General features: G+C 43.4%; 1 protein-coding gene across 3 annotated transcripts in view; it reads right to left on the reverse strand.

The window, feature by feature from the left end:
- Positions 1-27,206, reverse strand: part of KLHDC8B (kelch domain containing 8B) — a 97,735-nt gene that overhangs the window by 14,356 nt on the left and 56,173 nt on the right. For 2 of the 3 annotated variants that reach the window (XM_044301463.1, XM_044301464.1), the window contains exon 5: positions 985-1,086. The exons of the other annotated variant lie outside the window; for it this stretch is intronic. In XM_044301463.1, coding sequence (XP_044157398.1) covers positions 985-1,086 — 102 coding nt within the window. The remainder of the gene's footprint in view (positions 1-984; positions 1,087-27,206) is intronic. 3 annotated transcript variants of the gene reach the window in all.

Genomic DNA, 27,206 nt, shown 5'->3' on the forward strand with positions numbered 1-27,206 from the left:
GTGTTCCTCTGGGGGTCTGGTCTGAGGTATGAGGAGGAATGGGGGTCTGATCTCAGGTCTGATGGAGTCTGGTGTTCTGATGGGGGTCTGATCTGAGGTATGAGGAGAAATGGGGGTCTGATCTCAGGTCTGATGGAGTCTGGTGTTCCTCTGGGGGTCTGGTCTGAGGAGGAATGGGGGTCTGATCTCAGGTCTGATGGAGTCTGGTATTCTGATGGGGGTCTGATCTGAGGTATGAGGAGAAATGGGGGTCTGAAATCAGGTCTGATGGAGTCTGGTGTTCCTCTGGGGGTCTGGTCTGAGGTATGAGGAGGAATGGGGGTCTGATCTCAGGTCTGATGGAGCCTGGTATTCTGATGGGGGTCTGATCTGAGGTATGAGGAGAAATGGGGGTCTGATCTCAGGTCTGATGGAGTCTGGTGTTCCTCTGGGGGTCTGGTCTCAGGTATGAGGAGGAATGGGGGTCTGATCTCAGGTCTGATGGAGTCTGGTATTCTGATGGGGGTCTGATCTGAGGTATAAGGAGGGATGGGAGTCTGATCTCAGGTCTGATGGAGCCTGGGGTTCTTATAGTGGTCTGATCTGAGGTCTAAAAAATAATAGTAATCTAATCTGAGGTCTGATGAAAAATATTTTGTGCTTATTTTTCTCCTTATTTCTTAGTTGCGTCTTATGGTCAGAAAAATACGGTATGTCCTGGCACATGACCAGCAACGGGCACTGCAAGCAGAAACTGGCACATGCATAGAGTGTGGGTGTGTTTTCCTGATGGTCAGTGGTTGTGATGCGCAGAGGCCAACAGTCCTAGAATATGTTCCACAAAGGGGATGGATCTTGGACAGATGTTGCATTCAATGGGAGCTATGGGGGCACTCTGCTTGTAGGCATTTGGGATTGAAATGATGGTAAGTATACTAATGAGTGGCTTGTCCTGACCATGATTACATGTCACCACTAGTGGATATGACATGAGCACAGACTTACCTAGTCCCCCTGCCACCACCACTCGGCCCCCCAGGTACCCCGTCACAAAGTCCGCTCTTTTTTCCCTCATCCGCGTGGACCGGCAAGGTTTGCTCCAGATTCCTGTAAGACATACAGATTTCATCAATTCCTCGGTGACCGTAGTGACAAATTTACCCGAGCACCGGATGGCACTTGTTTTCCCTTTAGTTTTCGATATGTTGTGTTTGTCAGACTCGATGGGAAGCCACAAGCAGGAGGGATGTGGATTGTGATTACATGCTGGGACTATCACAAGGAGGAAGGTGACAAGGAAATGAGGAGGCTGCAGCTAGACTGTCACGTCTGGTGGCGGCTTCTATTCTCTGCCAGATACAGTGTTCTCGTGTTACCTGTCAGCTTCAGACAGATGAAGGTTTGTAATGGCCGCCCTGGTGCACAGGTAAAAATACCTGATGATTGCCTTCATGGGGGAGACAAAAAAACAACTTCTACATCCCATTCTGCTGGCTTATATAAAGGCACATTTTATTTAAAGGAACACTACAGAAAAAACGGATCCAATGCGTTATACCTGGTACAGGGCCTGGGGAAGGAGCATGAATATTCTCTTTATTTATTTATTTTTCCATCTCTGTGTCATGCTCCACCCCCTCAGGCCCCACACAAGGCATGACACAGGGCATAGCTTTCTCTGGATTCTTCCTTTATTGTTTAACATGTCACCCATTATAATGTTTCCATTAGTAAAGAAAACTTTTTGTATCATTATTTTCCTAACAAATATATGAACATACGAGAGGTGACGCTGTCTCTGAGTTTAGGTTTTGGTGTAATGCAGCGGTCACCTTGTTAGGAGGAGAGCTATATGCCTTTGTTTGCAAAATGATTTTGCTACAGATAGTACTGCCTCCCTCTCTCTGTAAATTATGTTGGTACAGACAGTACTGCCTCCCTGTCTCTCCCTGTAAATGATGTAAGGACAGATAGTACTGCCTCCCTGTCTCTGTAAATGATGTAGGTACAGATAGTACTGCCTCCGCCTCTCTCTGTAAATAATTTTGCTACAGATAGTACTGCCTCCCTCTCTCTGTAAATTATGTTGGTACAGATAGTACTGCCTCCCTCTCTCTGTGAATGATGTAGGCAGGCATGGGATTCAGCCGGTTCCCTCTGGTTCTCCAGATCCGTTTGTTAAAATAACAGCCGGATCGGAGAACCGTGTTGCTGGCTGAATCCCGATCCGGAGCTCGGCGGCAGCAGCAGCAGAGCAAGGGAGAGCCGTCTCCCTTTCCTGCTCCTCTGATAGGCTGCAGGCACTAGGCTTGCAGTCTATCAGAGGCTGGCGCAGGCGGAGCGATGATATTATCCCGTACGCCTGACCAGAGATTTGCACTGTGTGGGACTCAGGCCGGAAGAGGCCAGCATGGAGGTAAGTATTAGTGTTTCATTTTTCTTTTATGTGGCGTTCTATGGGGGCATCAACTGAGGGAATTACTGGCACATGATGGGGGACACTATGGGGGCATTACTGGCACATGATGGGCGACAATATGGGGGCATTACTGGCACATGATGGGGGACACTATGAGGGGCATTACTGGCACATGTTAAGGGATTCTATAGGAGTATTACTGGCACATGATGGGGACACTATGGGGGCATTACTGGCACATGATGGGTTATACTATGGGGGCATTACTGGCGCATGATTGGGGATACTATGGGACAATTACTGGTACATGATGGGGGACACTATGGGGGCATTACTGGCACATCATGGGGAAACTATGGGGGCATTACTGGCACATTATGGGGGACACCATGGGGGTATCTACTGGCACATTCTGGTGTACACTATGGGGGCATCTACTGGCACATCATGGGGGACACTATGGGGGCATCTACTGGCACATCACGGGGGACACTATAGGGGCATTACTGGCACATTATGGGGGACACTGTGGGGGCATCTACTGGAGGCATTTACACTGGCACATCATGGGGGCACTATGGGGCAATTATACCAGCACATAATAAGGGACTATGGGGGCATCTACTGGGGGCATTTACACTGGCACTTCATGGGGGCATTTATACTGGCACATCTGGGGTATCTACTCGGTGGAATTTATATTGGCACATTATGGGGGACTATGGGGACACCTACTGGGAGCATTTACACAGACATCATGGGGGATACTATAGGGCATTTACTGGGGGCAGTTATACTGGCACATCATGGGTGACACTATGGGGGTGTCTACTGGGGGTATTTATACTGGCACTATAAGGGGGACACTATGGGGGCATCTATACTGGCACATCATGGGGGACACTATAGGGGCATCTACTAGGGGTATTTATACTGGCACATCATGGGGGACACTATAGGGGCATCTACTAGGGGTATTTATACTGGCACATCATTGGGGACACTATAGGGGAATCTTATAATGGAACATTATGGAAGCACTATGGGGTTGGAAGGGGGGAGAACACTATGGGGACATATTATATAGGCACATTATGGGGGCACTATGGGGAAAGGGAAGGAGCACTATAGTGGCATCTACTTGGGGCTCTATATAAGGGCATTTTATACTGGCACATTATGGGGGACACTATGGGTAATGGGAGAGGAGAACTATGTGAGCATTATAAAGGGGTATTTTATACTTGCACACATTGTGGGGGCACTATAGGGATATTAGCTCAACAGGGGGCACTAAGAGGGGGAATTTTTTGTACTGGCACACAGAACGAGAGCATTTTTGAACTAGTGCACATTATTAAGGGGCATTCTTTGTACTGGTACTCATTTTAGGTGGCCAGTTTGCCCCCCACAGTAATACTGCTCCAAAGTTTCACCAATAGTAATAATTCTGTGTCAGAGTGAACTTAGTAGTAATAATGTCCCCACTGTGCCCCAGAAGTAATAATGCTCCCATAGTACCCATAATAGTAACCATGTTCCCCATAGTCCCCCAGTAGTAACAGGGGGACATAATGTTTTACACTTTTAGTGTCAGGGGCACTATTTGCTGGGCGCAGTTATGTGCAGGGCAGTGTCTGCCAATAATTATTGAAGGGCACTATCTGTGTGGTAGTAGTGTTATCAGGGGGTTTATCTGTTTCTGCTGTTTAGTGTTGGTAGCACAGCGGGCACAGTACTGGGGGCACTATCTGTGTGGTACTGGCATTTTCAGGTGTACAGTTTCTGTAGTATAGTATTGGGGAGTACAGCGGGCACAGTATTAAATGTGTCAGGATGAGTTGTTCAGATGGAAAAGTAGTAACCTAAGATGTCTTTTTGTCAAACTGCAGAGACGAGAGATGGGTGAAAAATTATCATGGTGGTCTGGTCTGAAAGGAGAAGATGAGGAAAGAGAACATCTACATCAGAGGAGACGTCACTGGAGGTAAGAGGTATGGGGCGCTGTATTCTGCATAGCACTGAATATAATGTGCATGCAAATATGTCTTTAGTGCTAGGTACATAGAAACATAGAATGTGTCGGCAGATAAGAACCATTTGGCCCATCTAGTCTGCCCAATATACTGATACTATGAATAGTCCCTGGCCCTATCTTATATGAAGGATAGCCTTATGCCTATCCCATGCATGCTTAAACTCCTTCACTGTATTTGCAGCTACCACTTCTGCAGGAAGGCTATTCCATGCATCCACTACTCTCTCAGTAAAGTAATACTTCCTGATATTACTTTTAAACCTTTGCCCCTCTAATTTAAAACTATTTCCTCTTGTAGCAGTTCTTCTTCTTTTAAATCTTCTCTCCTCTTTTATCTTGTTGATTCCCTTTATGTATTTAGCAGTGTCTCTCATCTCCCCTCTGTCTCGTCTTTCTTCCAAGCTCTACATGTTAAGGTCCTTTAATCTTCCCTGGTAAGTTTTATCCTGCAATCCATGTACCAGTTTAGTAGCTCTTCTCTGAACTCTCTCCAAAGTATCAATATCCTTCTGTAGATATGGTCTCCAGTACTGAGCACAATACTCCAAGTGAGGTCTCACTAGTGCTCTGTAGAGCGGCATGAGCGCCCCCCTCTGTCTACTGGTAATGCTTCTCCCTATACACCCAAGCATCCTGCTAGCATCTCCTGCTGCTCTGTGACATTGTCTGCCTACCTTTAAGTCTTCTGAAATAATGATCCCTAAATCCCTTTCCTCAGATACTGAGGTTAGGACTGTATCACTGATTGTATATTCTGCTCTTGGGTTTTTACGCCCCAGGTGCATTATCTTGCACATTAAATTTTAGTTGCCAGATTTTTGACCATTCCTCTAGTTTTCCTAAATCCTTTTCCATTCGGTGCATCCCTACAGGAACATCAACCCTGTTACAAATCTTTGTGTCATCAGCAAAAAGACACACCTTACCATCGAGGCCTTCTGCAATTTCTCTGATAAAGATATTAAACAATATGGGTCCCAGAACAGATTCCTGAGGTACCCCACTGGTAACAAGACCTTGGTCTGAATATACTCCATTGACTACAACCCTCTGTTGCCTGTCCCTCAGCCACTGCCTAATCCATTCAACAATATGGGAGTCCAAGCCCAAAGACTGCAATTTAATGATAAGCCTTGTATGTGGGACAGTATCGAAAGCCTTACTGAAGTCTAGATAAGCGATGTCTACTGCACCTCCGCCATCTATTGTTTTAGTCACCCAATCAAAAAAATCAATAAGATTAGTTTGACATGATCTCCCTGAAGTAAACCCATGCTGTTTTTCATCTTTCAATCCATGGGATTTTAGATGTTCCACAATCCTCTCCTTAAGTATGGTTTCCATTAATTTCCCCACTATTGATGTCAGGCTTACTGGCCTATAGTTGCCCGATTCCTCCCTACTACCTTTCTTGTGAATCGGCACAACATTTGCTAATTTCCAATCTTCTGGGACGACTCCTGGTGCCAGTGATTGGTTAAATAAATCTGTTAATGGTTTTGCTAGTTCACCGCTGAGCTCTTTTAATAGCTTTGGGTGTATCCCATCAGGCCCCTGTGACTTATTTGTATTAATTTTAGACAGCTGACTTAGAACCTCTTCTTCTGTAAAGACACATGCGTCAAAAGATTCATTAGTCTTCTTTCCTAACTGAGGTCCTTTTCCTTCATTTTCCTTCGTAAAGACTGAACAGAAGTATTCATTGAGGCAGTCAGCTAGTTCTTTATCTTCTTCCATATACCTTCCTTCTTTTGTTTTTAATTTGGTAATTCCTTGTTTTAGTTTCCTTTTTTCATTTATGTATCTGAAGAATGCCTTATCGCCTTTTTCCCCTGACTGAGCTAATTTCTCTTCTGCCTGTGCTTTAGAAGCTCTTATAACTTGTTTGGCCTCTCTCTGCCTAATCTTGTAAATTAGACTGTCATCCTCGTTTTTTTTATTTTTTATATAATTCCTAAATGCTATCTTTTTGTTTTTAGTGATTTTGCCCACTTCTGCTGAGTGGTCTCTTCCTTTTTTTGCTTTTACTGACAAGCCTAATGCAATTTTCTGTTGCCTTCAATAGTGCCTCTTTTAAGTAGTCCCATTTCTCCTGGACTCCAATGAAACTGTTCCAATCTGATAGGGACTCGTATACCACTAATCTAATTTTAGAAAAGTCAGTTTTTCTAAAATCTAAAACTTTTGTTTTTGTGTGGTGTGACTCAGTCACTGTACTTATAGTAAACCACACTGACTGGTGATCACTAGATCCCAAGCTTTCCCCTACAGTAATATCATATACCAAATTCCCATTTGTGAATACTAAATCTAAAATGGCCTCCTTCCGGGTTGGCTCCTCAACTACTTGCTGTAGAGATAATCCCAGTAGGGAATTTAGAATATCTGTACTCCTGGCAGAACTAGCTATTTTGGTTTTCCAGTTTACATCAGGAAGATTGAAGTCTCCCATAATGATAACTTCCCCCTTCAATGTCATTTTAGCTATTTCCTCAACTAGTAGATCATCTAATTCTTTGACTTGGCTAGGTGGTCTATATATCACACCTACACGAGTTACCTTATGATTATCAAGCTGTAAGGTAACCCAAACTGACTCTAAATTGTTCTCGCTAACTTGTATCAAATTAGATTTTATGCTATCTTTCACATACAGAGCTACCCCTCCCCCTTCTTGCCTTCTCTGTCTTTCCTGTATAGAGAGAACCCTGGTATTGATATATCCCAGTCATTACTCCCCTTGAACCACGTCTCAGTAACAGCCACTACAACTATATTCTCAGATGCCATTATAGCCTCAAGTTCATTGATCTTATTCCCTAAACTGCGAGCATTTGTAGATAAGAATCTGAGCTTGTCATTTCTTAACCTTTGTGCTACTGGCATCTTCTGGCATTGTTCCGTGGGGCAGTTGGACTGCTGGATTATCACTCTTTTGCCCCCCTTTCCTAGTTTAAATGCATAGCAAAATATTAACATTCATGCTAACAATTTTAACTCTTTCTAACTCTTTCTACTTCTCTTCTGCACTGTGCTAGTCTGCCTAGGAAAGTCGCGATCTCATTGCCATCTGAACCCACTACCACTAGTGATGAGCGAAACGAGCTTCCAATGCTACATCCAAAGTCACTTCACTCAAAACCTCAGAATAATACTGTACGGAGATCCGTCTCTGTACAGCATTAAAATGTACAGCCTCCGATGAGGCGAAATTAGTTATTCGCAAAGTCGCACAAGACTTTGTTAAATAACTTCGGTATTTGATTCATAAAGTGGAAAACCACTTTAAAACTTGGACCTGAACTCCATTTCGGTTCCGAAGTACCAGTGTTCACGAAGAACTAACTTCGCCTCAACGGAGGCCATACATTTTAATGAAGTACCGCGATGGATCTCTGTACATCATTAATACGAAGTTTTGAGCGAATCAACTTCAGGTGTAGCATGCGAAGCTCGCTTCGCACATCACTAGTTACCACTATCACATAGAGTTAAAGAATCAGAGTGTTCCAGGCTGGCACACAGCAAACCTTGCTTGGGTAGAGCGAAAAAAGGACGAGGAACAGCCTGTGCTTATCTCTCACACCCCTCAGGAAATGCAGCGCTGAGACAGCTGTGATCCTGCCTAAAGTGTGGCCAATTCATCTGCTCGGCTGCCTGGACCAAGATATCTGGCTGTCAGTTGTCATGGTAATTAAAGAAATTGCTTCATACCATCTGTAAATGTTTTCAGATTCCACCAAAAAAATGTGAGTCGTCAGCTTAAAGGGGTTCTCCACTTTGGACAATCCCATTTCTGTTAAAGTACTCTCACAAAAATAAGATGACTGAGATCTAAGATTTCTGCTTAGATCCCCAGCGATCAGCTTTAATCAGCGGGGGAACAAGTATTCTGTTTCCCTGCAGTGCCACCTCTGGAGAAATGTGGTATTACATAGTCCCATTGAAATCAGCATGTTGGCCATGTAATGCATAGGTGTGTCGGGTCCTACAGAGTGAAAGACAGTCAGCAAAGAGCCTTACACTAATGACTTCTGCAGGCAACACAGACTTACAGCTATGGGAATTCTTTAGTACGACTGTATTTTACTCATTTTGGGCTAAAAATTATTTTTTTAATTGGTCTTTTGGTCGAATGTTCAGTCATTTTTTTAGCTACAGGGGTTAAAAAAAAAAATCTGTCTGTTTGCACAGTATCACTACTTATTTCTGTCAGCTGATGGATCACGTTATCCCTGATCTCCGGACCTCATAAACATTCAGTGTAGCTAAACTCTTATCATACGGCTAAGAACATGGCTTAAGGTCCCTTTACACGGGACGACGATCTAGCAGATTGTCGAGAAGGCAGCGTTCCTTCCTGACAATCTGCTGATCACTAGCAGAAGAGACTGGTACATTTACATGCAGCGATCTCCTCTAGCTCCTCCAGAGTGTCTGATAATGCCAACACTCTTTCCCATGATGTCTTGCAGTTTCCTGGCAGGAGATCGTGTTTACACAGCACCACCAGGAACGCCGATCTTTTGTGCTGCACAAAAGATACAATTACCCGATAAACGAGTGTTCTGCTTGTTTAACAGGTAATCGGCAGTGCATTTACACTGCCAGATCATCGCAAACAGGGCTGGATTGGCCATAGACATTACAGGGAAATTTCCCCTGGGGCCGATGCCCTAGGGGGGCACCTGGGCCCTCGTCATGGCCGGCCAGTGGAAGTTTTTGGGAATGTATTTTGTGCTGCTGGCGGCAGTATTTTGTGATGGACTGTGGTATTTGGCTCTGTCGGGGTGGTATAATGTGCCACAATATGGTATTGCTGGCCCTGTCTACCATCAATTTGGAACCAACTACAAAACAGGGCCACTTTTAGTATTTTTTCCAGGGCCACTTTAAGTTCCTAGTAGAGATGACCTGTTAAATTGTCGGCTCATGTAAAGGGCCCTTAAAATGACTGTTTATTAAGTCAGGAGATCAGAGAGGAGTGATACTTTGATAACAGACTGATTTGTTTAACCCCTGTATCTCAGACACGGCTGAACATTTTTAAAGATTAATTGAAAAAATTATTTTTAGCCCATATTGAGTAAAATGCAATAAAATGTTCTTAAAGGGGTTGTCCCATGTGGACATTTATGGCATATTGATAGGACATGCCATAAATGTCCAAAATGTTTCGTCCCACCTGTGGGATCTGCTCTCATCTTATAGGGAACCTCTCATCAACTTCATGCTGCCCATGCTAACAGCAGAATAAAGTAGAGACAGGCGAGTTGATTTCAGCGGTCTGTCATTTATAAGTTAAAAGTCAGTGGGTGCCGAGAACCAACATCACAATCATTGCAGACTGGGCCTGGAAAAGAGTCATGGCCACCTGAGAAGAGTCCTGGTTATTTATGAAGTCCTGCTCTCCCGCCATCTGCTGATGATTGATGGGCCAGGAAAAGAGTCATGGCCACCTGAGAAGAGTCATGGTTATTCATGAAGTCCTGCTCTCCTGCCCACCTACTGATGATTGATGGGCCTGGAAAAGAGTCATGGCCATCTGAGAAGAGTCCTGGTTATTCATGAAGTCCTGCTCTCCTGCTGATGACTGACCGGCTTCTACCTAGTTTTCTCCCTTTCTCTCTAGGAGAGAACTGCCAATCATCAGCAGATGGGCGGGAGAGCAGGAGATTATAATAACCAGGACTCTTCTCAGGTAGATTTTACTCTTTTCAAGGCCTGAGCTGCAATGATTATGATGCTGGTTCTCGGCAACCACTTACTTTTAGCTCATAAGTGACACACCGCGGAATTCAGCATTTCTGTCATCATTTTATGCTGCCCTCAGTGAGGTCAGCATAACGTTGATGACAGGTTCACATTAAGAACAGTTTCTCACCGTGAATGGAGAGGATGCCAGATAACTCCATTTACTGCCATGGGCTTTTCATTCATGGTGGGACTTTGTTCTTGAGAAATAAGTGGGTCCCAAAAGTGGGACCAGAACCTATTGAACATTTATGGCATATCCTATGGACACGCCATAAATGTCACACCACCTCCAATTGTCCATCCTCATTAGGTGATGACAATGAGCCATTTGGAAGTCTGAGGAAGCTTGGTGGCAGCTCCCATTGAAGCTGTAATGGCGGCCATATTGGTCGTCAGCTATAACAGAAAGTAACAATTTTTTATGTCTAGAGAACTCACTTTTCCTAGTTTTAGTCCCATTTGTCATATGGGATGAAAAGCACAATAGAGCGGTGCTTATCTTGCAGATAGATGGAGACATGTGCCCTCAGGCTGCAGGCTGGCGCTGTGATCATGTGTGGATAATACAGAAGTGATTAGTGGAGACGCTTAGTCTTTCAGAACGAGATGGATCGATGCAGCAGAGCTCAGCGCTTTTGATAAAATAATGGCACTTGCTGTTTGTTCTCTGTACAGTGGAGATGTAGAGGCTGAGGGGCAGCCTGGAGATAGAGACGAGGCCACAATCGCTGAGATGAAAGCTAAATAACAAATACATACAATACTGCCAAACCAACGTATGGTCCCACCGAGGTCTAACCGCTTGCTTGTGTTCTCTCTTATGTCCTACGTACCGCACACTGCCCGGCCAGCAGAATTGTCCTTGTGATCCTGCCTAGATGCCACAGTTGTGTATGATCCTTACAGCTCTAGTTTTAGCGCTATGACCATCCCTTGCCCTTTTCATATCAACATCGCTCTGCAAAAAAAAGGAAAAGCAGCAAATGCTTCACTTTTCTTTTGCAGTTTTGATAAATGTCCGGTGTTTTCATAAGAAATTGATGCACGATTGTCGCTTTGTGCACCACAAACTGAAGCCAGCATCGCAGAGACGGTGGCATCCATCTGCTCCAATGCAGAATTGGAACAGTAAGGCCCCTTTCACACAGATGAGTATTCCGCGCGGATGTGATGTGTGAGTTGAACGCATTGCACCCGCACTGAATCCCGACCCATTAATTTCTATGGGGCTGTGCACATGAGGGGTGATTTTCATGCATCACTTATGCGTTGCGTGAAAATCACAGCATGCTCTATTTTGTGCGTTTTTCATGTAACGCAGGCCCCATAGAAATGAATGGGGTTGCGGGAAAATCGCAAGCATCCGCAAGCAAGTGCGGATGCGGTGCGATTTTCACGCACGGTTGCTAGGAGACGATCGGGATGGAGACCCGATCATTATTATTTTCCCTTATAACATGGTTATAAGGGAAAATATTAGCATTCTGAATACAGAATGCATAGTACAATAGCGCTGGAGGGGTTAAAAAATAATAATTTAACTCACCTTAATCCACTTGTTCGCGCAGCCCGGCATTTCTTCTGTCTGTCTTCTGTGCTGTGTGGAGGAACAGGACCTGTGGTGACGTCACTCCGGTCATCACATGATCCATCACCATGGTAAAAGATCATGTGATGGATCATGTGATGACCGGAGTGACGTCACTACAGGTCCTGTTCCTCCACACAGCTAAGATGAAGACAGAAGGAGATGCCGGCTTCACGATCAAGTGGATTAAGGTGAGTAAAAAAATGTTATTATTTTTTTAACCCCTCCAGCGTTATTGTACTATGCATTCTGTATTCAGAATGCTATTATTTCCCCTTATAACCACGTTATAAGGGGAAATAATACAATCTACAGAACACCGATCCCAAGCCCGAACTTCTGTGAAGAAGTTCGGGTTTGGGTACCAAACATGCGCGATTTTTCTCACGCGTGTGCAAAACGCATTACAATGTTTTGTACTCGCGCATTTTCCCGCAACGCCCGTGTGAAAGAGGCCTAAGGGAATGAACATTTGGTCTTATTCCTCCCATTACTGGTTGTTACATTCTGCTTGCACCGACTCCTCCAGGTGCCCCAGGAATCATCCATATAGACGTGGGATAACTCATCCTGACCTTGTCTATTAAATCAGTGCTGAAGTTAATAGCTAAATGAGGCTCAGGAGAAATCTCTCCACGTGTCATTTTGCAATAGCTGTGAGCAGAGGATGTAAATGAAGGGCCACATCAAACATACCGAACAACTCTGCTCTCAGGTTAGGCTACTTTCACACTAGCGTTAATATTTTCCGGTATTGAGATCCGTCATAGGGTCTCAATCCCTATTCATTGTCACAAAACGTAACTGAATAGAACGGAGTGCTCCAAAAATGCATTCCGTTCCGTTCTCATACCGGAGAGCAACATGCTGCAGTTTGCTTTCCGTCCTGGGATGCAAGTCCCACAATGCTAGTCAATGGAGACGGATCCATTTTCTCTGACACAATAGAAAACTGTTCCGTCCCCCATTGACTTTCAATAGAGTTCATTGGCTATGTTAAAGATAATACAACCGTATCCGTTATCAGTAACGGAAGCGCTTTTGCTGAACTTTGCCGGATCCAGCTAAAACGCTAGTGTGAAAGTAGCCTTAGTATGGACACACTAGGGCAAATACCAAGGTGCACTAGGTTGTAAGGGGACATATGAATATGAATAAATATCCAGCACATATTAAAATTATTGCTGTATCCAGGGCCGGTTTTAGACAAAATGTGGCCCTGGAAAAAATCAAAAGTGGGGCCCCAAATCTTATAATAATGTACTAACAACACAGTTACATTCTGTTGATTCCAGTCCTCCCTCACAGATTTAGGCCTCTTTCACACAGGCGAGATTTCCACGCGGGTGCAATGCGTGAAGTGAACGCATTGCACCCACACTGAATCCGGACCCATTCATTTCTATGGGGCTGTGCATATGAGCGGTGATTTTCACGCATCACTTGTGCGTTGCATGAAAATCGCAGCATGCTCTATTTTGTGCGTTTTTCACGTAACGCAGGCCCCATAGAAATGAATGGGGCTGCGTAAAAATCACAAGCATCCGCAAGCAAGTGCGGATGCGGTTCGATTTTCACACACGGTCGCTAGGAGACAATCGGGATTGGGACCCGATCATTATTATTTTCCCTTATAACATGGTTATAAGGGAAAATAATAGCATTCTTAAAACAGAATGCATAGAACAATAGTGCTGGAGGGGTTAAAAAAATTTATCAAATTTAACCTTAATCCACTTGTTCGCGCAGCCCAGCTTCTCTTCTGTCTTCATCTTTGCTGTGCACAGTAAAAGGACCTGTGGTGACATCACTGCGCTCATCACATGGTCCGTCACATGATCCATCACCATGGTAAAAGATCATGTCATGGACTATGTGATGAGCACAGTGACGTCATCAAAGGTCCTATAAGAAGACAGAAGAGATGCCGGCTGCGCAAACAAGTGGATTAAAGTGAGTTAAATTTTATTTTTTTATTTTTTAACCCCTCCAGCGCTATTGTACTATGCATTCTGTATTCAGAATGCTATTATTTTTCCTTATAACCATGTTATAAGGGGAAATAATACAATCTACACAACCTTAAACCCAAACCTATACTTCTGTGAAGAAGTTCGGGTATGGGTACCACATTAGGTTTTTTTATCACGCGCGTGCAAAACATATTGCACCCACACGATAAAAACTGAACAACGGAACGCAATCACAGTCAAAACTGACTGCAATTGGGTACCTACCCGCGCGGGTTTGCTGCAACGCACCCGCAACACATCCGGACCTTATCCGGACACGCTCGTCTGCAAGGGGCCTTACACCCCATAAAGCTCCTCACACAGATCTGCACCCTCATGGCCCCAGAATATGCTCCCTTCCCTTTCCCCTGTAGCAATGAGTTCCCCTCACTCAAAGCATGTAAGAGTGCTAAGAGATTCCTCTTCGGGCGGGCTTTCCCCCAGCAGAGATCAGGGAAAGCACCCTGTTCTATAAATAAGCCACAGACTGTACTAGGCTTCCAGGCTCATTGTTGGAATATCCGAATTTAGGCCACTAGATGGCAGCACTGAACTGTGATATAGTGATTTCTATACAGACTAATGGTGCAATTTACATCTGATAATTGTAAGTTGTGGTCCACTTGGGGGACTTAACAAAAAGTACAAAAGAAAAAAAAAAAGTTTAGAAATAAAAATAAACCAAAAAAATAAAATAGCATTATGGGCATCACCACATGAGAAAATGCCGATAATATTAAAATAATTAAAAAAGTTTGCCCATATGGGCGTTTTTTTCATCACTTTATCGCCCAAGAAAATTGAATAAAAAGTGATCAAGTCATTATATGATACAAGAGAAATTTCTATGAGGTTTTTCAGCAATGATGTCAGAGGACGCCGGCGACGCACGTCCTTCCCCTTGCTCCACCTGTGTCCTGTTCCTCTCCGGCAGGTTCAGGAGGCGCCCTCTGCCCAGAGCGAGGAGCCGCTCGGCGTCTCCGCTGCCATTACAACGGAGGGTGGAGCGTGCCCAGCCGCACGCTCCTATGTGCGGCCAGCGTCCTCTGTTGCCAGGATACCTGTGTGGGCTGAGCGCCGAGCTGGACACTCAGCACTCAGCTATCAGTCCTGGGACAGGTCATGTGGCGCTGGCCACGTCACATGACCTTAGCCCTTCAGTATATAAGCAGGCAACCTGCTGGCCACAGGTTGCCTGTGATATTGTTTATATAGGCTCTTGATACTCTGCTCCATTGCTCTTGAATTTGACCGATGGCTGGTTATTTGACCACACTCCTGCTTCTCGACCTCCAGGTTTGAGCTTCGGCTTGTTATTGGTATTGTCTTTGCATCTCCCTCCTGGTTTGACGTGACCTCTCGTTGTGACCTTTGCTAGTTTGTTGACCCTTCTCGACTGCTGTACGCTCCTGTTGCCGCACGCCGCCCATTGCCTGTCTCTGCTTTTCTCTGTCCCTCCCGCACTTACTCAAGTTAGGGATCGCCGCCCAGTTGCGCTCCGTCGCCTATGATGGGTAAGTGCAAGTAGGCAGGGACAGGGGAGTGGTGGCAGACTAGTGGGTGCACGCTCTCACTCTCTTCTTCTGGGGCGGCGTGACAAAATCACAGGCCTTTACATTTACTATGGACCCTCTGCAAGGCCTTACTGACCACGTGCAGAGTCTGGCACAAATAGTTCAGGAGCTCGTGGAAAGATTACAGGCCCAGGAATCCGCTCGGACCTTCCCACTTGCTGCCCCGACTGCGCCGCAGGTTAAGCCTCTTGTGAAATTGCCTGACCGTTTTTCTGGTGATCGCAAGTGTTTTTTGGCCTTTAAGGAGAGCTGCAAGTTGTACTTTCGTTTGCGACCCTACTCATCGGGTTCCGACCCGCAGAGGGTGGGGATAGTTATTTCCCTCCTGCAAGGCGACCCTCAGGAGTGGGCGTTCCCCTTGCCCCCGGACTCTCCTTGTCTTCGATCCGTCAAGGCATTTTTCCAGGTGCTAGGGGTTCTGTACGACAAACCCAATAGAGCTTCTGTAGCCGAGTCCCATCTCAAGTCCCTCACTCAGGGTGACAGACCAATTGAGGACTACTGTACCCAGTTCCGTAAGTGGTGCGTACCCTCTGGCTGGAACGAACGGGCGCTCAAAAGTCAGTTCAGGTCAGGCCTCGCAGAGAATCTCAAGGATATGCTTGTGGGTTACCCCTATCCAGAAACCTTAGAGGAGACTATGACCCTAGCCATTAGATTGGACAGACGTGTCAGCGAGAGACAGTGGGGACATCTTTTCTTTCCCCAGGGACCCTCCAGACCTGAACCCGCACCCGTGGGACCGAGTCAGGAGTCTCACTTGGACAAGCCTATGCAGCTGGGTATGACTCAAAGAGAACGAAGCCGATTACAGGGTGCCTGTTTTGTACTGTCAGGGGATCAGGTAGAGCTTTTATTGATTCCGGTTCTGCCTTTAGTTTTATTGATAGTTTTATTGATCTCAGGTTCGCGGGTCAGGTGGGAATTCCGGTCTTGAATCTGCCCACTCCCATCCGTATTGTGGCCATTGACAACACTCCCTTGTTGGGAGGAACTGTCAAATTATGCACTCCCGAATTAACCTTGTCTGTCGGGGTATGTCATTCAGAAAGGGGTTCGTTCTTTGTTCTCGTTAATTTGCCTGTGGAGATGGTGTTAGGAATGCCCTGGTTGCAGCTCCACAACCCGGTCATTAACTGGCACGGGAGAGTTAGAAAGGTGGGGTCCCAATTGTAGCTCCTGTCTAACCCTTGTCCAGACAGGGGTTTCTTCTGATGTAATGTCAATTCCTCCTTATATAGAAGAGTTCCGAGATGTCTTCTCCTCATCTGAATTGGAGACTCTCCCTCCTCATAGATCCTATGACTGCACCATTGAATTAGAGGCTGGGTCTAAGTTCCCCAAGGGGTGCATTCACAACCTTTCTGGCCCCGAACGCAACGCCATGAAGGAATATTTAAAGGAGAGTTTAGAAAAAGGACATATTAGGCCTTTCACCTCCCCCATGGGTGCAGGGTTCTTTTTTATCAAAAAGAAAGATGGTGGTCTCAGGCCCTGTATCGATTACAGAAAATTGAACAAGATCACCATTAGGAATCAGTATTCTATCCCGTTGATACCCGACTTGTTCAACCAGGTTTTGGGGGCTTCCTGGTTTTCCAAGCTTGACTTGAAAGGGGCTTATAATCTTATACGCATTAAAGAGGGAGATGAATGGAAAACTGCCTTCAACAACCCAGAGGGGCACTTTGAGTATTTAGTCATGCCTTTCGGCCTTAGCAACGCCCCGGCAGTTTCCCAAAACTTCATGAATGATATTCTCAGGGAGCTTATTGGTAGATTTGTTATTGCTTACCTTGACGAGGTCTTGATTTTCTCTCCGGATTGGAGATCCCATGTCTCCCATCTTAAACAAGTGCTTGGTATCCTCAGAGAGAATCAATAGTCGGTCAAACTTGAAAAATGCATGTTTGGAGTACAGGGGGACTGAAGCAAGGGGCCCCTTAGAGGATAGGGGCCCTGGGTAATTGCTCAATTTGCCGCCCCCTACGCCAGCCCTGGCTGTACCCTATGTACAAGAATATGACTACTGTAATACTGCCTCCGATGTACAAGAATATAACTACTACAGTACTGCTCATCTATACAAGAATATAACTACTATAATACCGCTCCTATGTACAAAAATATAACTACTATAATACTGCTGATATGTACAAGAATATAACTACCATAATACTGCTTCCTATGTACAAGAATATAACTACTATAATACTGTGTCTATGTACAGGAATATAACTACTATAATACTGCTCCTATGTACAAGAATATAACTGCTATAATACTGCCTCCTATGTACAAGAATATAACTACTATAATACTGCCTCCTATGTACAAGAATATAACTACTATAATACTGCTCCTGTGTACAACAATACAACTACTATAATACTGCCTCCTATGTACAAAAATATAAATACTATAATACTGCTCATCCATACAAGAATATAACTACTATAATACTGCCTCCTATGTACAAGAATATAACTACTATAATACTGCCTCCTATGTACAAGAATATAACTACTATAATACTGCCTCCTATGTACAAGCATATAACTACTATAATACTGCCTCCTATGTACAAGAATATAACTACTATAAATCTGCTCCTATGTACAAGCATATAACTGCTATAATACAGCTCCTATGTACAAGAATAAAACTACTATAATACTGCCTCCTATGTACAAGAATATACCTACTATAATACTGCCTTCCTATGTACAAGAATATAACTACTATAATACTGCCTCCTATGTACAAGAATATAACGGCTATAATACTGCTCCTATGTACAAGAATATAACTACTATAATACTGCCTCCTATGTACAAGGATATAACTACTATAAATCTGCTCCTATGTACAAGAATATAACTACTATAATACTGCTCCTATGTACAAGCATATAGCTACTATAATACTGCTCCTATGTACAAGAATATAACTACTATAAACATCTCCTGCCCACAAGCGGTGATTAATGCTATCAGGCGTGCCACTCCATTCGCTTGGGCCTCCAGAGACATTGCGGATTTGGGGACTCACATATCGGCCAATGTACAGGATCTGGCTTCCCTTAACTATATACCGCTTCTGAAAACAGTGCGTACGCATTTACAAAATTTGAAGCTTCCATTTGTGTCCTGGGTAGGGAGAAAGAACTACATTAAGACCTTTATTCTTCCCAAATTTCTGTATTTGCTGCAGGTGCTCCCTATTTGGTTGCCAAACTCATATTTTACGGAAATACGGAGAGTATTCACACGCTTCCTGTGGAACGGGAAATCTCCGCGTATAGCTTATTCAGTTCTCACAAGGGACAGACGGTTTGGTGGTTTTGGGATGCCAGATGTGAAATTATATTATAATGCAGTACAGCTCTGTAGATGTGTGGCTATCATGACTCGCCAATCCGATTCCCTTTGCTCCCGCCTTGAAAAGGTACTGTTCACGAACCAAGAACTACTTACTTTGTGGGGCATTAGGCCTCTTTCGGCCAATCACTACTACTCCTCTCCGGTTTGGAAGGGTATGCTGGTTGAATGATCCAAAATGGTTCAGTCTCGCATTTTTAATTTTCCTAACCCTAGTATGCCACTTAACTTCCTACAAAACCACATTCACCCCTCTGTGTTAAACCCCTCCGGGATTTGGTCTAAGCTCGCTGACATCCCTCTGCGGGATGTCCTTCTCCCGGACGGCAGTTTGAACTGGGACTCAGTGGTGGACCTCCCTGAGGTTAAAGCTGCGCCTTTTTTCCACTTAGCAGATTTTAAACGAGACACTAAAAAGTATACTGGGCCTTTTGCAGGTCATAGTTCCCCCTCCTGGCTTGAAAAGAAGGTTTTGGCTACTAAACCTCCCCTTAGACCGTTATCCCAGATGTATAAAGAAATACTTTCTTCATTACCCCCAGAGCTACACTATGTGGTCTCCTGGGAGCGAGAGCTCTCCATGTCTCTTACGGAGCCGGAGAAGGCGTCCATCCTGTCCCACTCACACGGCTTCAGTCGTTGTGTGAGGATTCAGGAGAATTCCTTTAAGCTTCTCAGTAGATGGTACAAAACACCCGAGTTCTTGCATAAATTAAATCCTGAGATCCCTGAATCGTGTTGGAGATGTGGTACAGGTATTGGGTCTTTGTCGCATATTTGGTGGTTTTGTCACAAGATTCAACCGTTTTGGAAATCAATTGAGACATTGGTTAACCAAATATGCAACACCAAGGTATCGATAGATGCTAAACTAGTGCTCTTATGGTGCCCTAACAGCTCTCTCACTCCCTCTAAACATGACCTCCCTACGATGCTGCTTACAGCAGCTAAGCTACTCATTCCCTTTTTGTGGAAGAATGACTCCCCACCGACTCTCCTTATGTGGACTGACAAGGTGGACCAGATTTACCGTTTCGAGGAGCTTGCGCATTGGGAGACTAACTCACGTGCCCGCTTCTTAAAATTGTGGTCCCCATGGAAAGCCCATAGAAATTTTACATGATAGAGCAGAGGTTATCTCACTTCCTCGTTTCCCCCCCCCCCCTCCTCCCTTTCCTCCCTCCTGATTGTTCCTTCCCCTTCTTCCCTTTTTACATTTTTATTTGGTGTTTCTTATTGGCTATGGCAAGACTGCTTGTATTGTCTATACATGACGTATATGCTGGATGAGCGTATGGAGATTTGTTATCACCACTGTACTGTCATGTATGGGTCTCGACCCTGATCTTTTGCTTTCTTTCAATAAAATAAATATGGTTAAGAATATAACTACTATAATACTGCTCCTATGTACAAGAATATAACTACTATAATACTGCTCCTATGTACAAGAATATAACTACTATAATACTGCTCCTATGTACAAGAATATACCTACTATAATACTGCTCCTATGTACAAGAATATGACTACTATAATACTGCTCCTATGTACAAGAATATAACTACTATAATACTGCCTCCTATGTACAAGCATATAACTACTATAATACTGTCTCCTATGTGCAAGAATATAACTACTATAATACTGCTCCTATGTACAAGAATATAACTACTATAATACTGATCCTATGTACAAGAATATAACTACTATAATACTGCTCCTATGTACAAGAATATAACTACTATAATACTGCCTCCTATGTAAAAGAATATAACTACTATAATACTGCCTCCTATGTACAAGAATATAACTACTATAATACTGCTCCTATGTACAAGAATATACCTACTATAATACTGCTCCTATGTACAAGAATATGACTACTATAATACTGCTCCTATGTACAAGAATATAACTACTATAATACTGCCTCCTATGTACAAGCATATAACTACTATAATACTGTCTCCTATGTGCAAGAATATAACTACTATAATACTGCTCCTATGTACAAGAATATAACTACTATAATACTGATCCTATGTACAAGAATATAACTACTATAATACTGCTCCTATGTACAAGAATATAACTACTATAATACTGCCTCCTATGTAAAAGAATATAACTACTATAATACTGCCTCCTATGTACAAGAATATAACTACTATAATACTGCTCCTATGTACAAGAATATAACTACTATAATACTGCTCCTATGTACTAGAATATAACTACTATAATACTGCTCCTATGTACAAGAATATAACTACTATAATACTGCTCCTATGTACAAGAATATAACTACTATAATACTCCTCCTATGTACAAGAATATAACTACTATAATACTGCTCTTATGTACAAGAATATAACTACTATAATACTGCTCCTATGTACAAGAATATAACTACTATAATACTGATCCTATGTACAAGAATATAACTACTATAATACTGCTCCTATGTACAAGAATATAACTACTATAATACTGCCCCTATGTACAAGCATATAACTGCTATAATACTGCCTCCTATGTACAAGAATATAACTACTATAATACTGCCTCCTATGCACAAGACTTTAACTACTATAATACTGCCTCCTACATACAGAATCTAACTATTATAATACTGTTTCTGGCCACCATAACTCAGTGTGTTGTTATAGAGAAGATGCAGTCAGTTGGTGCAGATGTAAAGGCTCTCTTGTCTATCTGGAGTTGAATTACTGGAGTTGGATGGCGGGTTTGTTAAAGTTCAGTAACACCTATTTATCTGCTGGTCGGGGCTGGTGCATCACAGATAATTGCTGTTTCCTTTCAATTCCTGGGTCACACAACATCAAAATTACAGAGTTTGCTGCGCAGTCTATAAATGTCATTAACCACTAGCAATTTTGCCACCCAGTGAAAAAAAAGGGTAAAGGAAGAAATAAAGCAGCATTTCAAGCGCGAGCAGCGGGGGCTGTGGATGGGGATAAGGAGGGCAAATGTCTTATCCTGATTACTCAGTAACTAAAAATAGCTTTTTCATTTACTGTTCAGGAAGGGTATAGGACGTGTGAGAGGCGGCCGCACTGATTGCTGCGTTTAGTGATACGGTCAGCCTAAGGAGATTAGGAAATCAGTCATCCAATTAATGAAGAGGAAGGGTTATATCAGAGAGCTCACATCCCCGCTGCATTTTCCAAGAAAAACTAAAAAAAATAACTTAAAAAAAACAGTGACGCCTGGCAGACCCCATTTTCGATATGGTGTCCATGATTCTGCAGGGCAAAGTACAGCACCCACCCTTATTTTTTGGGATCTGGATCCTCCTAATGGTTCTTTTTTGGATGTGGAGTGGACATTGGTTCCTAATTGGTTTATTCTGTAAGCAGTTTTGACCATGCCAAACTGCTGACAAACACACCTTTTGTGGCGTTTTTATTATCAGGAGTAGTGTGAATATGAAGTTTTATTTTGTCTGATTTTGCTTGTGCAAAAGCCCAGGAGGAAGAGCTTCAGTGGGAAGTGCTCTCTGCATTGAGCTGCTCGATAGCCCCACCGTCTGATCTGAATGACAGCTGTAGCATTCATTCAGAAGACCACAGCAGCTGTCTCTTAAAGCAAAGGGGAGGGGCAGTGAGCAACTCACAGTGAAGCCCCGCCTCCTGGCAGAATAAAACTTCATATTCACACTACTCCTGCTAAAAACTCCACAAAGGGTGTGTTTGTCCAGCTACCCCTTTACCCTAGTGTTGTCCGCAGTTTAGCACGGTCAGAATTGCTTACAGACTCTCTTTAAAGGGGTTGTCTATTGTAGAAAGTTACTTCTAGTGTCCTCTATTATTCCTCCTGAAAATTTAGGAAGAAATTAACATCGACTATGCTCGAGTCTACATGTGTTTATAACATGTCTACATACATATTATCTACATGTGTTTTTGATCTTCCATCTTTTTAAAGAATAAAAGGATTGGAATTGTGGAAATCCAACATGCCTGACCCTTCTCTCTCTGAGTCGGGACACCCCTAATCAAGATTATCAAGGCAATAAAACATTGGTTACAACATTGGTTACATACCCTGTAAACCATTAGTAAAGCAATTTACAGCTAATTTGTTTAGAAATTGCCATTGCTGTATTTATAGGTGACCACGTTTACAGGGTGATTGCACTTTACACATAATATCACGCGTGTCTCTATTACTACGAGGTGCCCTTTAAATCTATTTTATTCGCTTTCTTTTTTTTTTACAAAACTGACTGCAGTTACACGGAGTCTATTAACATTCAGATTTTCATTAATCTTGGAAAATGTGGGTCATGAGAAGAGTGATTCCATCTCTATACTGGGTACACGTCACTCTCCTAGACAGAACGCCACCAAAACCATCTCCTTGTGTTTCCTCTGTATTTATAAAAAATAGCGCTGCACGCTTCTTATTCAATTATTTAACATTTTTATAGATAATACGTCCTATATAAAACAGCATAAAACACAAATCCATCTCTGACATGCTTTCCAAGTCCAAATATGTCCTTATTTCATAGAAACAAAAGAAAGAAAGAAAGAACAAAAGAGAGAAAATAGATAGATATGAGAATGAGACAGATAGATATGAGATAGATATTAGATAGATATTAGATAGATAGATATGAGAGAGAGATATGAGATAGATAGATATATATGAGATAGATATGAGATAGATATGAGATAGATAGATAAAAATGGATAGATATAGATATGAGATAGATAGATAGATAGATAGATAGATAGATAGATAGAGCACTTTTTCTGCTTCCCCCCCTCCGAGACTCACACTTTCTATCTCTGTCTCCTCCATTACCTATTGCTTATCTTCTAATTTACATGTTAATAAAGTGAAGACATTAAATAAGCAGATGTCAGGTGTGGAATAGATGGATCTCCGAGGGCACGATGAAGCACATGGGAGCAGAAACAGTTCAAGTAAGATTGATGTCTTTATAAAGCCTCTTCATATGCCGCCGCCACCGCCACATGGATGACAGGAATTATGTTCCTGATTTCCTTGAACAGAGATGGAGAACTGAGTAATTGAGTCATCTGAGATCTGATCGACCTTGTCAGACCAAGCTAAACGATCCTGATAAATCCATCTTCAAAGGGAAGATTCTATTTAAAGGATGTTGAAGATTCTATTTAAAGGATGTTGTGAAGGAAACGTGTAATATCTAAAATACTCTTCATGTGACCTCTGGAGGGTCAATGATCCTTATGGCTCCACAATAATTTCTGCTCCCAAGTGATGTGAAAGCAACCGATGCACTTATGTCAATGAGGGGCTTACACATTTTGCATTGGGCCTAATAACTAAGTTACGCCTCTGGGAACAAATATGTAAAATGATTTCATGGGGTTCTGACTGGGCCCCCAAGCAGAGTCAGACTTGTCCACCAAGGTATCAGAGTATCCTCTGTTGGGCCCATTTTCTCGCACAGTAATGCATACTTGTGAACAGTCCCACGGAACAGAGTGGGTCCAAATGTAAATGTGTGTAGTGCCCTGGAGCAAGGGTGCTTTGGACTATGGATATTTGTGGACATTTCTCCCTATTGCTACTATGCAAAGCCATCATCTCACTACTTTATTGCACTTTGAAGGGTTAACTTGCACTGTGATTTATGCTGTTGTGTGCACTTATACTGTTTCATATTGTTGCACTATATTTATATGTTTATTGTAATATATCCCGTTCATTTGCACAGTTATTACAATATCGCTGCACTGCGCAACGGGTTATTGCACGGCCAGCTAATACTGAGAGACTTTCGACCTATGAAAAGTTTTGGAGAGAACAAAAACAGACACACCGACCTTCTGACTGTCTGGTAGCTGTTGTTTATGTCTAAAGACTTGTTTATATCAGAAAAAAAACTGCTTATTCATTCACATACACTTGCATTGAAGCTGCATACAAGTCTATGACAGACTAAAATTGGAACATTTTTTTGTTTAGGCTGTGCTTTTCCATGCCACCCTTCCCACTAGAAGGTTCTAGTTCAGCTAGAAACCGTATATAAGGAGAGCAGTCAGAGCCTCTAGTTGTCCACAGATAGGGACAAGTGATTAGTAGAAGAGACTCTTCCAGACTGCATGAGGGACCGGAAGAAGATGTTAAGATGGGAATGCTAAGCCATAGACCTTGGGTTACCAGCCGTTGTCCAGAGCTCCAGTCGGAGAACTTAGCTGCAGACCCTGGGTCAGCAGCCCTTTGGCCAGAGCATTAGACTTCTGAGAGAAAGAGGAACAGCTAGCTAAGTCCTTTCCTCAGCACAGAACCTTTTGCCTGGGATGAGACTGGAGAAGCCAGATGAGTGCACTGCCTGTATTGTTTTGCACTTGAGTTCCTACAATAAGGAAGCACACAGATTTACTGCGGACCCTGACTCTCCAGACTTATTTCCCATTGGGGTGCACTATACCTTACCACCCCTTCCGGAGAGCAGCAACACATGTTGACACCTTTACGGTGTCGGGGGCACCCAGTGCAACATTGAGGTCACCCCAAACCTGGCCACTACATGTGCAGGCAGAGGCAGTGTGTGTGTAAATTTAGCCCAAAAGAAGACAGTCAGTAGACGTTTCAGGGGTAGTCCAAGAGAGGAGTTTAAATGTCCCACATTATGTTGGCAACTATGAGTAATGGGCTTGCAATGGTCCAAAATAGGACCACCCTTCATTGACCATTCAATTTCCCCTAGTGGGTCCACAGTACCCCAATCTGACAATGGCCCCGTGAAATCGTTTTTATAAAGTTGGCAACTGAGAAGTTCAACTTTATGACCCAAGATCAGTAGTAATGATGGGCCAGTCTGGGATCTCTGTAGGGTTCAGGCCACCTTCTTGAAGACTTTGGTCGTAGAGTTACCCAGTATAATGGCACAATGCTTAGTAAATTCGAGACGGAGACAGCAGGCGAAATATACTTGTTCTACACCAGCGTGTGATTTATTGCTGTTCTGCTCTGATAATTTATTATGTCGGAACTGATTGAACAGCGATGTGAAAAGTCTGTTACTATTAATATGCGGTGACGGACAGCCGCTGTCCTAGGGCGTTGATGAGGTTCCCTGAGATGTAGAGGCAGTTGAGCTTCTCTTTCCGCTTATATTACCGCTCCTGACAGCATCAACCGTTCATGGCACTAACAGAAAATTACATGGTGATTACAGAGCTGCCTGGACATTTATCTACCTGGAACACAGCAAAATAATAAACGGCAGGAACAGGAACAAGAAAAAAAATAGGGGACTAAAGTCCAGCAGATACGGCTCGCCGAGGATACCAGACCAGTCTTGGTAGACAGTCTTTTTGTTTGCTGGCTCCTTGCCATTGTTACCTGTTTTTGGATGGGACTAATAAATGAAAATGACAGAAGATGTATCTCCTTTAAAGGGTAACTGTCATTTTTATTTTATTTGCTAGTTTATTAGAGCTAGGCATGTATACCTGAGTTAGTCTGTCAATGATTGCCAAAATCTGTAATTACCTTATAATAACAGCTTTCATTAATGTCCTCTGACCCATTCCACTGTTCCCTTAAAAGACAGTTGCTATGGCTTGTCTGTCTCCAGCTAAGAAGACAGGAAGACAGAGGGGCGGTCCTTCACACTGCATGCCTGCATTAGGCTTCAGAGTGAGGAGGCGTGTCTCTCAGTAATCCAATCTGATTGGCTGGCAGGGAGCTGCTGGCTACAGCAAGTGTGTATGGGAAGTGAGGGAAAGCAGTTTTGGCCTCAGAGAACTGGCAGAGGAGCCATCTTGAGAAGGTCCTCATATTGTAAATGTTTAAACAGACGTAACTAAGAGAAAAACTCAAGGAAAACAGTGGTATGTGAAGAAATTAAAGATTGCTTTATGCATAATGATACTGCAGCAGTAACATATGCAATTTTTTTTTATTTTTTTAAACATGACCGTTACCCTTTAAGGGCCCTACACAGCCAAGGATTAGGCCAACTATAGGGTAAGAAGGTTCCTACCAATGCTCATTCCTGATAACTAGACAGTGTAAATGTGCCGTAGATCACCTGACAAATGAGTGACACACTCGTTTGATGGGTGATCACCTATTTGTTGTGGCACCCAAAATTGTCCTATGCCCTATTAGAGGATGGACATCATGGGGAGGAGGGTCACAACCAAACTGTGAACCAGAACAGAGACTCATGTTGTACAAGCAGCTCCTGTTTGAACTGTCCATATATTACAAGAATGGTCCTTTATCAGGATGACTATCCCATTTCTCCTGTAGAGGCCACTGCCTGCTCTTTTCCTGGGGTGGGACTTGGGGCGATCGACTGATGACCATCAGCCACGTTTCGAAAGAGGGTTGCTTTTTCTTTTTCAAAAACAGCTTCACGCCTGTCCAGGCTGTTACTGGTATTGTAGATGTGCTCCAATGAAGTAAATTTAGCTGAGCTGCAA

This window comes from Bufo gargarizans, chromosome 7 (genome assembly GCF_014858855.1).
Source record: "Bufo gargarizans isolate SCDJY-AF-19 chromosome 7, ASM1485885v1, whole genome shotgun sequence".
Lineage (NCBI taxonomy): Eukaryota > Metazoa > Chordata > Amphibia > Anura > Bufonidae > Bufo > Bufo gargarizans.